A 13,832-nucleotide genomic window follows, 5' to 3' on the forward strand; every position below is an offset into this window, starting at 1 on the left:
ACGTTCGGCAGCGGCTTCATCTTCGGCCTTGTACTTCTCGGCTTCAGAGACCATGCGTTCAATCTCTTCCTTCGAGAGACGTCCCTTGTCGTTCGTGATGGTGATCTTCGACGATTTACCTATTGACGAGTGAGAGAGCGCGAGGAGGGAGGAGTCAGTCACGGAGCTGAGAAACAAAGAGAGAGAGAGAAAACAAGAATGAAATCGAACGTACCAGTAGTCTTGTCAGCGGCAGAGACGTTGAGGATACCGTTCGCGTCGATGTCGAAGGTGACTTCGATTTGAGGAACTCCTCGGGGAGCGGGAGGGATTCCAGAGAGTTCGAACTTTCCGAGGAGGTTGTTGTCCTTGGTGCGAGCACGTTCTCCCTCGAAGACTTGGATGAGGACACCGGGTTGGTTGTCTGCGTAGGTCGAGAAGGTTTCCGACTTCTTGGTGGGGACGGTGGTGTTGCGAGGAATGAGCTTGGTCATGACTCCTCCAGCGGTTTCGATACCGGTCGAGAGAGGAGCAACGTCGAGGAGGAGGAGATCTTGCGTCTTTTCCGAAGTGTCACCAGTCAAGATGGCGGCTTGGACAGCGGCACCGTAAGCGACGGCTTCATCGGGGTTGATCGACTTGTTGGGTTCCTTTCCTCCGAAGAAGTCGGAAACGAGCTTTTGAACACGGGGGATACGGGTCGAACCTCCGACGAGGACGATCTCGTGAACGGATTGCTTGTCGATCTTCGAGTCGCGGAGGACCTTTTCGACGGGTTCCATCGTTCCACGGAAGAGATCTTGGCAGAGTTCTTCGAAACGGGCACGGGTGATCGAGGTGTAGAAGTCGACTCCTTCGAAGAGAGAGTCGATTTCGATGGTGGTTTGAGCAGCCGAGGAGAGGGTTCGCTTAGCACGTTCGCAAGCGGTGCGGAGACGACGGAGAGCACGAGCGTTCGAGGTGAGGTCCTTCTTGTTCTTGCGCTTGAATTCGGCGGCGAAGTGGGTAACGAGACTAACGAGGAGAACGAGAGAAGAGTCAGAATTCAATCGAGAATGAGCGAAACAAAGGGATAGAAAGAGACTAACCGGTTGTCGAAGTCCTCTCCTCCCAAGTGGGTGTCACCGGCGGTAGCCTTGACTTCGAAGATACCCTCCTCGATGGTAAGAAGCGAGACATCGAAGGTTCCTCCTCCGAGATCGAAGATGAGAACGTTCTTCTCTCCCTCGGTCTTCTTGTCGAGTCCGTAAGCGATGGCGGCGGCGGTAGGTTCGTTGATGATACGGAGAACGTTGAGTCCAGAGATGACACCAGCATCCTTGGTAGCTTGACGTTGGGAGTCGTTGAAGTAGGCGGGGACGGTAACGACGGCGTTCGAGACGGTAGTTCCGAGGTAGGCTTCAGCGGTTTCCTTCATCTTGAGGAGGATCATCGAGGAGATTTCTTCAGGGGTGAACTCCTTGGTCTCTCCCTTGTATTGAACTTGGATGATGGGCTTCGTCGCCTTGTCGATAACCTTGAAAGGCCAGTGCTTCATGTCCGATTGAACCTCGGCGTCAGCGAATTTGCGACCGATGAGACGCTTGGCATCGAAGACGGTGCTGGAGAAAGGAAAGGGGAAGAGTCAGTTTCGAGGATTCGAGAGAGGTTGAGAGGAGAAAGTCACTCACTTGTGAGGGTTCATAGCGACTTGGTTCTTGGCGGCATCACCGATGAGACGTTCAGTGTCGCTGTTAGATTCGGGAGGGAGCGAGGTCAGTAAAGTGCTCGGAAACGTCAACGAGAATAGAAGTGAGGTAAAACTAACGTGAAAGCGACGTAAGAAGGGGTGGTTCGGTTTCCTTGGTCCTATTGGCATCGAATGAGAGTCGTCAGCATCGAAGGAGGGAGGTTTCGCCACAGAGAAAGGGAGAAAGGAAATTCACGTTGGCGATGATCTCAACACGATCATTTTGCCAGACACCGACACAGGAGTAGGTGGTTCCGAGATCGATTCTATAACGCACGAAGGAGAGTTGAGAGTCAGCTACTGCATGCAGAGAGGGATGGCGGAGTGATGATGATGAGATGAAATCACTCACCCGACAGCTTTTCCAGCAGACATTGTTACTTGTTCTAGTAGGTGGGTAGTGGGCTGTGAGAGATAAAGGTTGTGCGTTCGACTACTTTTGAGTGAGTCTGTTGGTGAAAGGAAGAAGAGAGAAAGAGAAAAGAGAGGAGAAGAGGAGGAGGGATGGCGTCGAACTTTCTAGAAGGAAATTCCCTCGTTTTCGACGTCGTTTTCGCTCTTCTCGTTGCGAGAACGTTCTCGCAGGTTCCTTCTCTTCCCTCCCCTTCCCTTTCCCTCTCTCTCTCTTTCTCTCTCCTTTTCCCGGCAGGAGAGGAAGAAACCCTGAAATTAACACAAATTCAAAAGAACGAAGATTACGAGGGAGTTGCGAAAACGGTGAAGCACAACGACAAAAGCCTATCAACAAAGTGAGAAGTACAGAGTGTGTAGTAGAGAGGCAGCAACAAGGTAGAGAAGCGTGAAGCTAGAGTACAGAACGATACTGACGGAAAATTCGAACCGAAGAAGTTTCACTTTTTGCTGGATTCCGCCTCCTCGCGCTGGCGTTCCTGGAAAAGCTTGAGCGCCTCGTCCTTTGCTTCTTGTTTTTCCGCGCGCGACAACCTGGCCCCATTTCGTTGCGTTTCCCGTTTCAATCGGCTCAATTCACAAACTCTTCCCGGAGTCGATCTGAAGAACTTCGGATTTTCGTATCCGTAGTAATCCGAGGGTGTGAAAGTTTCTACCGTTGCTGTGACTTGAGAGTTCGTGCTCGAGGCAGCGGAAGGTGGAGGAACAAGGACTGAGGTCGGAATTGTAGAAGCTTGGAGGATTGACGAGAGCCGGAGGTCTGAAACACGTTTGAACCCGTACATCTACAGCCAAAGTGTCAGATTCGCGTAGATGACAGGAGATGCAGAGTAAGTGGCGACTCACGTTAAACTGCCGTACCATAGAACCAAAGTTGTTCCAAGTGAAGTATTGATTGAGGATTGTCAAAAGACCTGGTTTTTCGTGTGCGACTAAGACGCTTGTACCCTGTCAAGCACCCTCAACTTCAGTTGAGCTCGGGGTAAGTGCGAATACGGGAGAGTATTGCTCACAGTTGGGTCCCAGAAGATCCAGGGGAAGTGTTCTTGACGATCGAGAATGTGACTGAGTTTCTCGATGAACGGCTGCTCAGAGAAGAAGGGGCACGTGCTTGGTGAGCAACGTAGTTCAATACAAAACAGACAGGCGACTGTTCTTCACTCACCGTTACTCGTTCAGCTGCGGATCCTGGAAGATTTCCAACGGGAGGGGAAAATGCTGGGTCTAGCAGTCCTCCGTCAGAATTCATCGCTCGAGGTTGTCGTTGGTAAGACTGTTGTTGTTGCAGAGGTGGTAGAGGCGGTAGGGGTCCACCGTAGACTCCAGTTCCCGATCCGAATGAAGCAAACGATGCGTCTCCTCCTGAACGCGAAGAAACGGTTTGATGAGGACGAGGAGCAGCGAGGGGGACGAGCGCGTAGCCGTATGCCGAGGGAGGGAGGGGTGCAGTAGCGGGAACGTAAACGGTGTGCTGCAGTAAGCAAGGAAGATCGAACGTCAGTTCTGAGAACCTGCGAGATCGGAAGAAAGGTCTCTCGCCTCCGTAATAGCAGATCCAGCGTCACCTCCATCATGTTGTGCGAGTTGAGTATCCGTCGAATGAGGTAGACCAATGGCTATCTCTCCCAGAACGAAACGAAGTAAGTTTCAAATGAAAACGGGTTCGCTTTGAGAACATTCCACTCACTCACGACGAGGGGGACCAAATCTTCTGCACGAGGTCTCTCCTGTAACGTCCCAAACAAATCCCCTTGAACGGATGGACCCGCTTGTGGATCAGGGGTGGTAGCCCGCGATTCAACAACGCCAACCCAAGACTCCGATCCGGCGTGCTCTTGAGCTTGTGCCATAACGAGGTCATGTCGTGAATTGAGGAAGTCCGAGAAGTTCCAATCCTCATGGGTGAGTGCTGTATAGAGACAGATTCATCAGTTCATTGAGGAGGCGGTGTCGAGGATCGGGTTAACGTCAAAGTAGTAACGCTAACTCACGAGGAGAGGTAGAACCAGAGACACCTCGAGCGATGTCACTGTTCTCCATCCCGCGAGGTGCTGCTTGTGGAGGTGAAGGGCGAGAAGGAGAGAAGTTCGAACGGAGCTGGAGGTGTCGCAAGATGCGTTTACATACTGAGATTTGGTAGGCTAGATCCTGACTCTTCGACTCCAAGTAATATGCACGGTCATTTGAGTCTGACTCTCTGCGAAACTTCGGGAAAAGTGGCATAGCTCATCGATATCGGGTTTTTGTAACTCGTTTTGTGTAGCAGCCCTCGCATCGTGAGAAGACGCAGATTCACCCAGAGTCCAGTGATCGAGATCCGTCTTGAACGGTAGATCTCGGCGGACGGAAGTTCGGTCTGGGACCGCAGAATCATAGAGAAGTGAGGAAAACCGAGAATTGTTCCAGCCACCAACAAAACAACCTCGAGATTGTAAGGGAGAAAGGAGAGAGGCCGAGTATGAGATGCATGCTACGAGGAGAGCGTGTGAGCGAAAAGAAAGGACCTTGTCGAAGTGGAAAGGGGTTGTACAGAGAAGGGACGTCGTATGCTGCTTATAGGACTCGAGATGGAGCTGCGAATGGGGAAGAGTCCAAACGAAGGAGGCAGGCGAAGGTCGCGGAAGACGGAGCGGAGTGTGGAGAAGAGAATAGCCAGATTCTTTCTCGCGTCGAGAGCGAGAGGTCGGTTTAAGCCGAGTCCTTCGTTCTCGGCGGCGGGGGGCTCCGTGGACTTCGAGGACGTCGACGGATGGGAGGAGAGGTAGAATGTTGCCGAGTTGAATTCACCGATCCAGTTCCAGCTCCTCGAGTCACTTCCTGTTCTTACGCGCCAATTTCCGTAACTCCTTCTTCACCAACTTTTGCTTCCTGAACTCTTTCTTCTCCGTCTCCTTCTGCTCAATGAGTAGTCTCTCCAACTCTTTGCTCACCAACTCTTTCCTCTCGCTCTCTTTCCTCGCCAGCATTTCCCGCTCATTCTCCATCTTTCGCCGTTCCATCACTTCCTTCCTCTCCTTCTTCTCGATCTCTTGTCTCTCTTTCTCCATGAGTCTCTCTACTTCCTCCCTCATCACTTCTTTCCTTAACACCTCTTTTCTCTCCAACGCTTCCCTCTCCAACAATTTCCTCTCCAGCTCTCTCCTCTGCCTCTCCCTTTCCATCTCCATTTCTCTTTCCATCTTGTGCCACTCCGTCTCTTTCCTCGCTTCATCTTTCTTCTTCTTGTCTTCAAGTTTCTTCGTCTTCGCTTCACCTTTCTTCTTCTTCTTCAACAGTTTCTCCAACTCCTCAGTCACCAACTCTTCCCTCTGGATCTCTTTCTCCTCTGCACATTCATCTGGATCTCTGCCGTCCATTGCTCGAGCTCAAATGTGCTGAGAGACCGCAAAAGTTCCTCCTCAGCGTGGGAATCGAGCGGAAGTTGACGAATCGAGATCTTCTCGGGGGGAAGGAGGGAGAGAAAGAATCGCCATTCGAAGGGTTCGTTGCCGAGGCAGTCTCGAGAAGCGATCGAGTGGAGGTTGACGAGGTGAGTCCGGGCGTTGTCGACAGTGGAGAACGTTCGAAAACAGAGCGGACAAAGCCCTTAGAAACGGAAAGAAAGAAGGAATCAGTTTCGAGCGATTGTCAAAGAAATAGATGTGCCGGATCTCACAATCTTCCTCACCGATGCCGCGTTCTCGCCTCTCTGGAAGGTAAGAAAGATCAATTCTTTGCGTTTCTCGAAAGAAAAGATCGAGCGAAAAGTATCCAGCTTACTCGTTTCCGCTGCTCGCAGACTCGCACAAGACAATGTAATGAAAAGGACTGTTCGTGGTTTCCCGTTGTAGGGAAGGACTCTTGTGGCACCCCAGCTCAAATTCCTTCCCTCGTTTCCGAAATCTCCGAATTCGATTGAGATCTTAACACGACCTGGCGATGCGTCGTCGATCTCTTGCAGCGAGAAGGGCTCGTGACCTTCAATCTCTTGTCTTCTCATCGATCCCAGCCGTTTGTGGCGTTGAAGACAGAGTTCTGCCAGCAAAAAAATCGCGGTCAGTCTTCCGCCTCTTGTGTCACAAGAGAGATCGAGACGAACCTTTCCACTTCTCGAGTCGATCTAGTGCATCCGCTTGTCCACTCTTCTTCGGTACCCAATACTTTCCATTTCTCTTCAACCACTGCCAAACCTTGTAAACCGCCGTCCCACGAGCCTCGTCTTCCTGCATTCCGATCCTCTCCAGCATTCGTCCGAAAGTCGTTTCCTCGTTACTCTTTCCGATAAAACCCATCTGAATCCCCTCAAAGAAACGTTTCAGTCGTTGAGCGTCGATTTGAGAGTTGTCGCTCTGAGTGGGGTTCGCGTCGGAGGAGTTCTCGTCGGAGGAGTGATCGTCGTTGAGCTGTGTCGCAAAGAGGGAATAGAGGAGGAGGAGAGCGGACTGCGTGAGGGTTCCGCTGAAATGAGCAAATTTCAAGTGACGGGTGGTCGCGACGAGAACGTCGTAACCCCAGTAACTCGATTCGTGCAACGGAGCCTCGTGACAAGGACAGCCGGACTCGTCTGGGAGTCCCATGATTGCATGGGCCGCCTCGGAGCTTGCGAAGACGGTCTTGATGAAGATTCGGTAGTGGTGAGCGAGGAGTTGAAAGGCGACTACGAAAGTTCGACCGAGTCAGTCGGTGAGGACCCAGAACAGTGACAAGAGAAGCAGCAGCTCACCTTTGTGAAGGCGAGCGGAGACCTCGAGAAGTTCCGGCGAAGGGGAGATCGTCACTCCTTTAGGAGGGATTCGAAGGTTGAGGAGTACATGAGCAGCGCGAATCGATCCTCCAGCGCAGTGCTTCAAGAACGCTTCCTATGAGGTCGTTCAGATTGAGGGAGAGTGTGAGTGATAGGAGTCGAGATTGTGGGAGAGGAGAAACTGCTGACGAGGATGAGGAACTCCTCTCCCGACACCAATCCTCTCTTCCTCAACTCGTCGCCGTATACCCTGACCATGCGCTCTGTCGGACCTCTACCATTCGCCTCCGGCTCGTGAAGCCCCGCCGTTGCGCCAGGGAGTGCGCACTGCAGGAGGAGGACCTGTTTCACCTGGAAGATTCCACCGTCGGTTCTCGTCGATTGAGACGCAATGGTCACACGTAGTTGCTCGAAGACAGGGTCCAAGTCGTCGAGATCGTCGAAGAGCGACGTATCAACCTCGTTGACGAACGCGGGAGGAGGAATTCGAGAGTTCGCTACTCCTTCAATCTCCTGTTCAGGCGGGATGGTCAGTTAGTTGGCCTACAAGATGACAAGTTCAGGCGGTGGAGGTACGTACCGTCGATTCGCCTTTAGACTCGCCCCTCCAGCGTCTCGTGATCAACAAGTTAACCAATTGTCTCCTTTCCTCCATTTTCCCCTCGTCCTCTATGATCTTCAATCCCTTTCGCCTCCTCGAACATACCGAAATCATCTCCAAAGCCGCCACTACCTCTGAGCTCAACGGAGCAAACAGCGGCTTCCCATCCTCTCCTTCGTTCAAACCCCCAAACGCTCTCTTCATCCATCTCCCCAACGAGCCCGGCTCCGTCAACTCAAGTTCATCCTTGCCCAACCCTGCGACAACTCTTTCGAAATGAGCGAGTCGGGTCAATCCGGGATCATCGCCGAAACTCCAGAAGAATCCATGAACCAATCGGGTCTTTTCCAGTTCAGCAAAAAACCTCGTTTTGATCGTATCGAGTGTCGGTTGCTCCTCGAAATCTCCTCCCCCATTCTTCCTTCGCTTCTTATCTCTTCTCTTCTCGCCTTCCTCGCCGTCACCCTTTCGCTTCACCCTTCTCTTCTCCCCGCCCGCAATCTCAACGACGATTTCCCGACCCTCTGTTTCCTTTCCGCCTCTCTCGTCTGATGTCCACTCAAGCAGTTCCTGATTTGCCTCAAACTTCTCGTTCTCGACCTCCAATTCTTGCTCGGTGAGCAATTTTCGTGTAATTCGCTCTATCTCCTCCAACTCTGTTAACATCTCAAGATCGTTTTCTTCCTCGCGCAGAGCATGACTGAATGCGAAGGAGTTGTCTTCGGGAGGATAATCGACGTGAGCGGCGTCGGCAGAATCGTAAGCGGGATACAATTGAGGATCCCAGTCGAAACTGAGGGAATGAAATGGGTCCGGGATCGAAGTGTGAGGGGGCAAGTAGGAAAGATCTTGACTGTAGGGTAGAGGTAGCACAGGAGGTTGGAGGAGGAGGGGGTGATCGGGATCGTAATGCGGCGCTTGCGAGGCGGAAGAGAGAGTATTCGCAGGATGAGCGTCGAAGAAAGGGAGAGTGTTTAGGGAAGGGGAATCGGGGAGAGTGAGGTAATGGGTTGTTGAAGAGGGGAGAGAAGGGAAAGGTGTCGAGGAGCTCAAGCTTGGATCAAACGGCCGGACTTGAGGGGTTTCGACGGGGAATGAGGTGGTAAGGGAGTCGAGAGTCGGGGGTTGCTGATCTTCAGGCGTGTTGTAAAGAGCTTGGTAGGCGTGGTTGAGCGGTAAGGAAGGGAGAGCGAGAGGAGGAGGTGAAAAGGGTAGCGGGAGCGTGATTCCCGCTGGTGCTCGGGGATCCTCCGGAAACTCTTGGTTCCATAATGCTATCATAGGTTTCGTTGATGGTCGTCAGTAATCCCTCCACTGTTTTCACCCGCTTCCGGTGATTGCGAGAGAGGAAAAGTACGAAGTTGCGAATCGAGAGACTCACCTTCGAGCTCGTGATCTGTGAGTATGTCCATGTCGTTCAGACAGTGCTCCATGGTCACTTCACCTCTCTTGCGTTCCTACCTCCCGGCTAGTCAGACAGAATGGTTGTTTGTAAGTCGCAAGGATTGGACGGAGTTGGGGCTTTGCGACGGGAATTGTTCCGTTGAGCGAGACTCCAGACTGATCGGATCAACAGCTAGTACGCGAGGATATCTGAGCGATTCGCAAGGCGATGTCTAGAGGAGGGGAAAAGGAATGAGATCGAAGGGCGGGATGGTCGAAAATGAGTCGGAAACCGAGTCGTATATCTGAAAGTTGTCGCAGCAATGCTCGATGAGTATCAGAGTGTGGTGTGTCTCGACAGATGCGCTGTGTCGGGCAGAGGAGAGGGTATCGCTTGAGATTGCGCGGGTCTTCTTCGAGGAAATCGCAAGAGCATTGCCCCAGGCTCGCGTACTCAGAGCTTTGTACATGAGACTGGATTTATCATTGCTCGCTAGGACTCTGTCCCTGTACTTGAACATGTACTCTCGACTCGATGACATCTCGACTTTACAAAGAATTCCACTTGGTAGTTTCCAATCGCTTTCCTTCGTGAAGTTAATGGCGAGTGAATTGGCGGTCGATGAGGCTGATACGACGAAATCTCCGAGCGTCAGAGGCTCGGAAGAATTTCGCAAAGAGCTCGGATCCGGTGGCGAGTTTGAGGGAAATCGCAATGTTCTCTCGGCGGTGGTCGTGCTCCGGTGCAGCATGCAAACCTCTATCAGTCGAATGAGTGTCTTTTGTGACTAAAAAAAGCCCCGCGACAGTGCGCATAGAGCCTTCATTCGTTCCGGTCCTTTCGCTAGGACCTCTCTGTTCCTCGCGCGATCAAAGCGCCGTCGGGTGTCACCTCTTGATTGGACTCGTTACTGTCTCTCCTGACTAGTTCTGTCGAGACTGCCGGGCGCTGGACACATTCCGCGGGGGTCACAGCTCAACCTCCGTCATCTCTTCCGCTGAACACTCTCCATCCTGTTCTATGGAACCTTTTCCATCTCGAACTTTCTCGCAAGTTCGTTCTCACTCCACCATGTCTGTTGCCTCTGTTTCTCCAGCAACTACCCTGCTGCCCGTCTTTGCTCTGCAAAACCTGCTGCTCAGCGTCTTGTCATTTCTGCCTCTTTCACTGTTGCAGACTACTCTGAGGCTCTTCGCTGCTGCTGCTTTGGACCTATACACCCGAGAACTATACAGTCAACTCAGCTCAACACTCTGCTGTTTCAGGAGACCAGGACAGTCTCGCCTCTCCAAAGATAACTGCAAACAACCGCCGTAAAGTTTCCGAGTTTCAGAGGATCTAAAATTGTCCTTGAACCCTCTTGCTGTCTGCTGTTAACCTCTTGTGCGCACTCTGACAGAGTGTGCTGCTAAGGTATTTAAGTCTGGAACGGACAACAGCCAAAGATGGGATCTGTAAGTGCGCAGAGTGTTCAATCCTCTTTTGCATGTCAACTGCCTCTGCTGCTTCCATTACCCTGATTCCAATGTCCAAGGACTATGACCTGTGTTGTGCCCAAGGCGTCAGCGGCTCTTCACCCCAACAGTTGATCAATGTTCCGAGAACGACACTTTGCGACAAGGATTGACATGTTTTGTCCCGTTATTGCCTCCTGTCCTCCTCTGCCTCTTGCTCTCAGGCTACCGTTCCACCCTTTAATCTATATCCTCTGACCTTGCTAGTACTGGTGCAAAGCAAGGGTTAGGGGACTGAGTGAGGGGGTTTGAAAGTAAGGGAGGTTCGCATTGAGCTTGAACACTCACATCCACCAGTTCTCAGCTCCTCTATGTCTAACATCAGCTTACCCTCTTGTCTCTGCCTCAAGACGTTCACACACACATGGCCAATACTCAAGGAGGCGAACTGAGTGACTCGAGCCTCAAAGTCAAGTTTTGCTTCCAGAGCTGAAACAAGTTTCTCGCTTCCTGAGATTCTCTTTTCAGTTCTGACAAGCTCTTGCATTCAGGCCATGCAGTAGGTAAGGAGTGCAAGCGGGAGTCAGCATCCGCAACGAACATCGATTCAGAAAAGTAAAACAATTACTTGTAACGTAAATTTTGACCGCGCAACTACTCGAAGATTCTGTAGTCTAGTTGGTTAGGGCACCGCATTGTGGCTGCGGAAACCGGCGTTCGAATCGCCGCAGAGTCAGCAACGTCTCAGTTCTTCCAGAAGTCGAGGAAGCTCCTTTTTGTGCTCGCAAGCCCGCTTTTTGCCTTGCTCTCCTGCCGCTTCCGTGACCGCCTGCGTTCCAGACTGTCGTAGGGGTCAAGGTGAATGCTGTCGAATGACAAGGTGGCAGAAGTAGCGGTAGTTAGCGAAGATCTGCAAAGCCCATGTGCACGGGTCTCAAAAGCTTTTCCCTCTCTTACTCAGTTTTCTGAGGGCTGTCTCGCTAGTTCCAAGTCGCAAGTAGGCGTTCACAAGGAGTGAGGGCCACAGAGAAGCAGTCGAGCACATCCAAGGTTCCTCACCGTGAATGACAGACTCTCAAGTCGCCTTCGACGTTCTTCTCGCCGCCACATTCTGTGTGCATGCGCCAAGCGAGACGCTATTCACTGCGCGCCCCTGCAGATTGGCCTCGTAGAGGGACTTGGACAGGGCGGCGAAACAGCAACCCCCCGGGGGCAGCAAAAAGTTATTGCCCCCACACAGGATCGAACTATGGACCTTTCGCTTACTAGGCGAACGCTCTGCCACTGAGCCATAGGGGCGGTTGCAAACAAAACCAAATTACAATATATATATCCCATTGCGTTTGTCCGACAAGCGATCAATGAAATCGACGGTCTTCTGCCATCGCGTCCTGAGTCACCAACACCATTGCGCGACTCTCGCCAGGTCGTATTCGCTGAGAGAGACTAGATCAGATTTAGTGTAGATTATTCATTGCGAAAACGGGATCACGGGAAACGAGACAGCCAAGAGTTGAGATCAGTGAGAATGTGTGAAGACAGACAAGGAGATGTGAGTAGTTGTAAGAGCTTGGTGATGTAATGATACAAGTTAGAATGAAAGAATCGAGTTGCAAGACGAAATTCTGTGAAAAGATGGAGGAATCGTCCACGACGGTAGGTTGTTTACGCGGACTTGGCCAAACCGACAGCGTTGTTACCGAGGTCGTATACGCTGCGAGTAGGGGATAGAGGAGGTGGGAACAGGAGAGGAAGGAAGGAAAGGAAAGAGAGAAACGAAAAAAACGGGAAAATCAGCTTCAAAGTCCGTTTTTTCGACGAAAGTGAATTCCCTTACGAGTAGTACTTCCTCAACAGAACGTCGCCGAGAATCATCAACGGCCCGACTGGAGCAGGGATGTCGAGCGGAGTGAAAGATGAAATGCAAGTGCCTTGGACTTGAAGAATGTAGTCTTCAGCCGAAAGGGTGTAAGGTTTTCCGTCGAAGTAGAACGAGAGCGAGGGAAGGGAAGGAATGGTCGAGCACTCGACAGTGCTGCGGAAAGAGAAAACAAATTAGCGAACCTCGCTCACCTGAGTCCTCGAAGAGGGAGGAAAACTCACTATTGACCGTTCCAGGATTTCTTAGCACCAATGTCTCGGTTCAAGATCTCAGCGATATCGGAAGGCATGGCGATGAGGGACGTTCCAGTGTCAATTGCGGCGCCAGTGTTCTCCAACTCGAGAACTTCGTCTCCAAACTTGATCTTCTCGAGTTCAATCTCCCAGTATCCCTTGCGACGTACGGGGACGTAGTGGATGTCTCCAGTGTAGTGAGCCTTGTCGACTCCACCGAAAACGGCTTCACCTTGCTCAGGGTCGGATCCGAGCCAGAACGAAAAGACGGGGTCGTCGAGGAGACCTTGGTTGACCATGTTGTAGAAGGGAGGGACGACATGTTGAACGGAAATCGTGTCGTATCCGAGTCCGAGGATACCGTCTACGAGCAGGGAAGGGGTTCAATTTTGCAGGCAAAACCGCCAAAAAAAAAACGATTGAAACTTACCGAATTTGCCGAATGCGAACGTGAGTCCAGGTTCAACAGTAGATTCAGCAAAGTCCTGCTTCTTAATGGTCAAGTCTCCGATCGACATGACATCGTTCGAGATGACTCCCTCGAGAGATCCGGTACCGTATTGAATCTTGAATTCGGTCCCGTTCGCCTTGTAGGTCGACGAAGCCTTCGCGTCGTACTTGGACTGTGACAGGTAACGATAACTGTCAGCACTCGATGACAAACCACACGTGACAATCAATCATCTCACGTGAAGGAAACAAGCGATTGAAGAGCATCGAGTTGAAGGAACCCAGAGATTCGAAGAACCGGTATCGAGGATGACCTTGAAAGATTGAGGAGGAGTTCCGAGAGTGATTTCAGAGAACTGTGCGCGCGAGAATGAAAGAGCGATTGAACGAAATCGTCAGTTTTCGAAAACTAAAATTGCGACCAAGAGAAGACGTTGGACGTACGTATTGAGCGTTCAAGTAGTCTGATCAAGGCCAAACACAGAGAAAGGAGATTGTTCAGCTCGATCGATAAGCGGGACGACCTGCCACTTTCCCGAAACGAATGAGGCACTTACTCGTGAGAGGAACTCCGTGACCTCCTTTCGCCAACTCTTGGTTGAACTGCTCGGTTTCCATCATGGTCGTGAACTCTCCATCCCGGCTAGGAGGGTACTTGCCACCCCTGTTTCGATTGAGACCGAACGCGATTTGAGAGGACCCGTAGTTCGCATACTTCTCGAAGAGGTGAGCCGTTTGAGCCGTCAAATCTGAAGATGCAGGTTGTAACTTGTGTAGTTTCATACTGTCCAGAGAGTCCCCGATCCGACGAGGAAAGCATCAGCTTGCGTGGCTCGAAAGTGGGGGGGCTGAGAGAGAAACGAACCGGTGAACGCCTGCCTCTACGCCAGAGGCGGCAGTGAGTAGAGTGAGTGCCGTAGCTGCGACACCGAGCATGATTGATTCGGGGTAGTTGAGGAGAGGAGGAGAAAGAGAACCGAGATTAC

General features: G+C 51.7%; 3 protein-coding genes across 3 annotated transcripts; all 3 read right to left on the minus strand.

Annotated features, from left to right (window-relative positions):
• On the minus strand, positions 1-4,159 carry JCM6883_007116 (uncharacterized protein; the record flags this gene model as incomplete). Its single annotated transcript, XM_076634838.1, has 13 exons — positions 1-119; positions 215-993; positions 1,068-1,580; positions 1,650-1,709; positions 1,787-1,827; positions 1,905-1,974; positions 2,061-2,113; positions 2,966-3,067; positions 3,133-3,204; positions 3,285-3,590; positions 3,659-3,735; positions 3,807-4,028; positions 4,111-4,159. Coding segments are annotated over 13 exons (2,463 nt in total), but the record flags the coding sequence as incomplete, so codon positions are not given.
• A 2,015-nt stretch (positions 4,160-6,174) lies between these two features.
• On the minus strand, positions 6,175-8,724 carry JCM6883_007117 (uncharacterized protein; the record flags this gene model as incomplete). The annotated part of the gene is made up of 4 exons (XM_076634839.1): positions 6,175-6,755; positions 6,822-6,957; positions 7,032-7,355; positions 7,423-8,724. The coding sequence occupies 4 exons, from the start codon at positions 8,722-8,724 to the stop codon at positions 6,175-6,177; spliced, it is 2,343 nt and encodes a 780-aa protein (XP_076485160.1).
• Positions 8,725-11,946: 3,222 nt separating this feature from the next.
• PEP4 (proteinase A) lies at positions 11,947-13,782 on the minus strand (the record flags this gene model as incomplete). The annotated part of the gene is made up of 8 exons (XM_076634840.1): positions 11,947-11,995; positions 12,119-12,316; positions 12,385-12,760; positions 12,827-13,019; positions 13,086-13,202; positions 13,291-13,310; positions 13,404-13,630; positions 13,712-13,782. The coding sequence occupies 8 exons, from the start codon at positions 13,780-13,782 to the stop codon at positions 11,947-11,949; spliced, it is 1,251 nt and encodes a 416-aa protein (XP_076485161.1).
• Between the last annotated feature and the right edge of the window lie 50 nt (positions 13,783-13,832).

This window comes from Sporobolomyces salmoneus (assembly GCF_050403485.1).
Source record: "Sporobolomyces salmoneus JCM6883 DNA, S_salmoneus_JCM6883_v1_ctg73, whole genome shotgun sequence".
Classification (NCBI taxonomy): Eukaryota; Fungi; Basidiomycota; class Microbotryomycetes; order Sporidiobolales; family Sporidiobolaceae; genus Sporobolomyces; species Sporobolomyces salmoneus.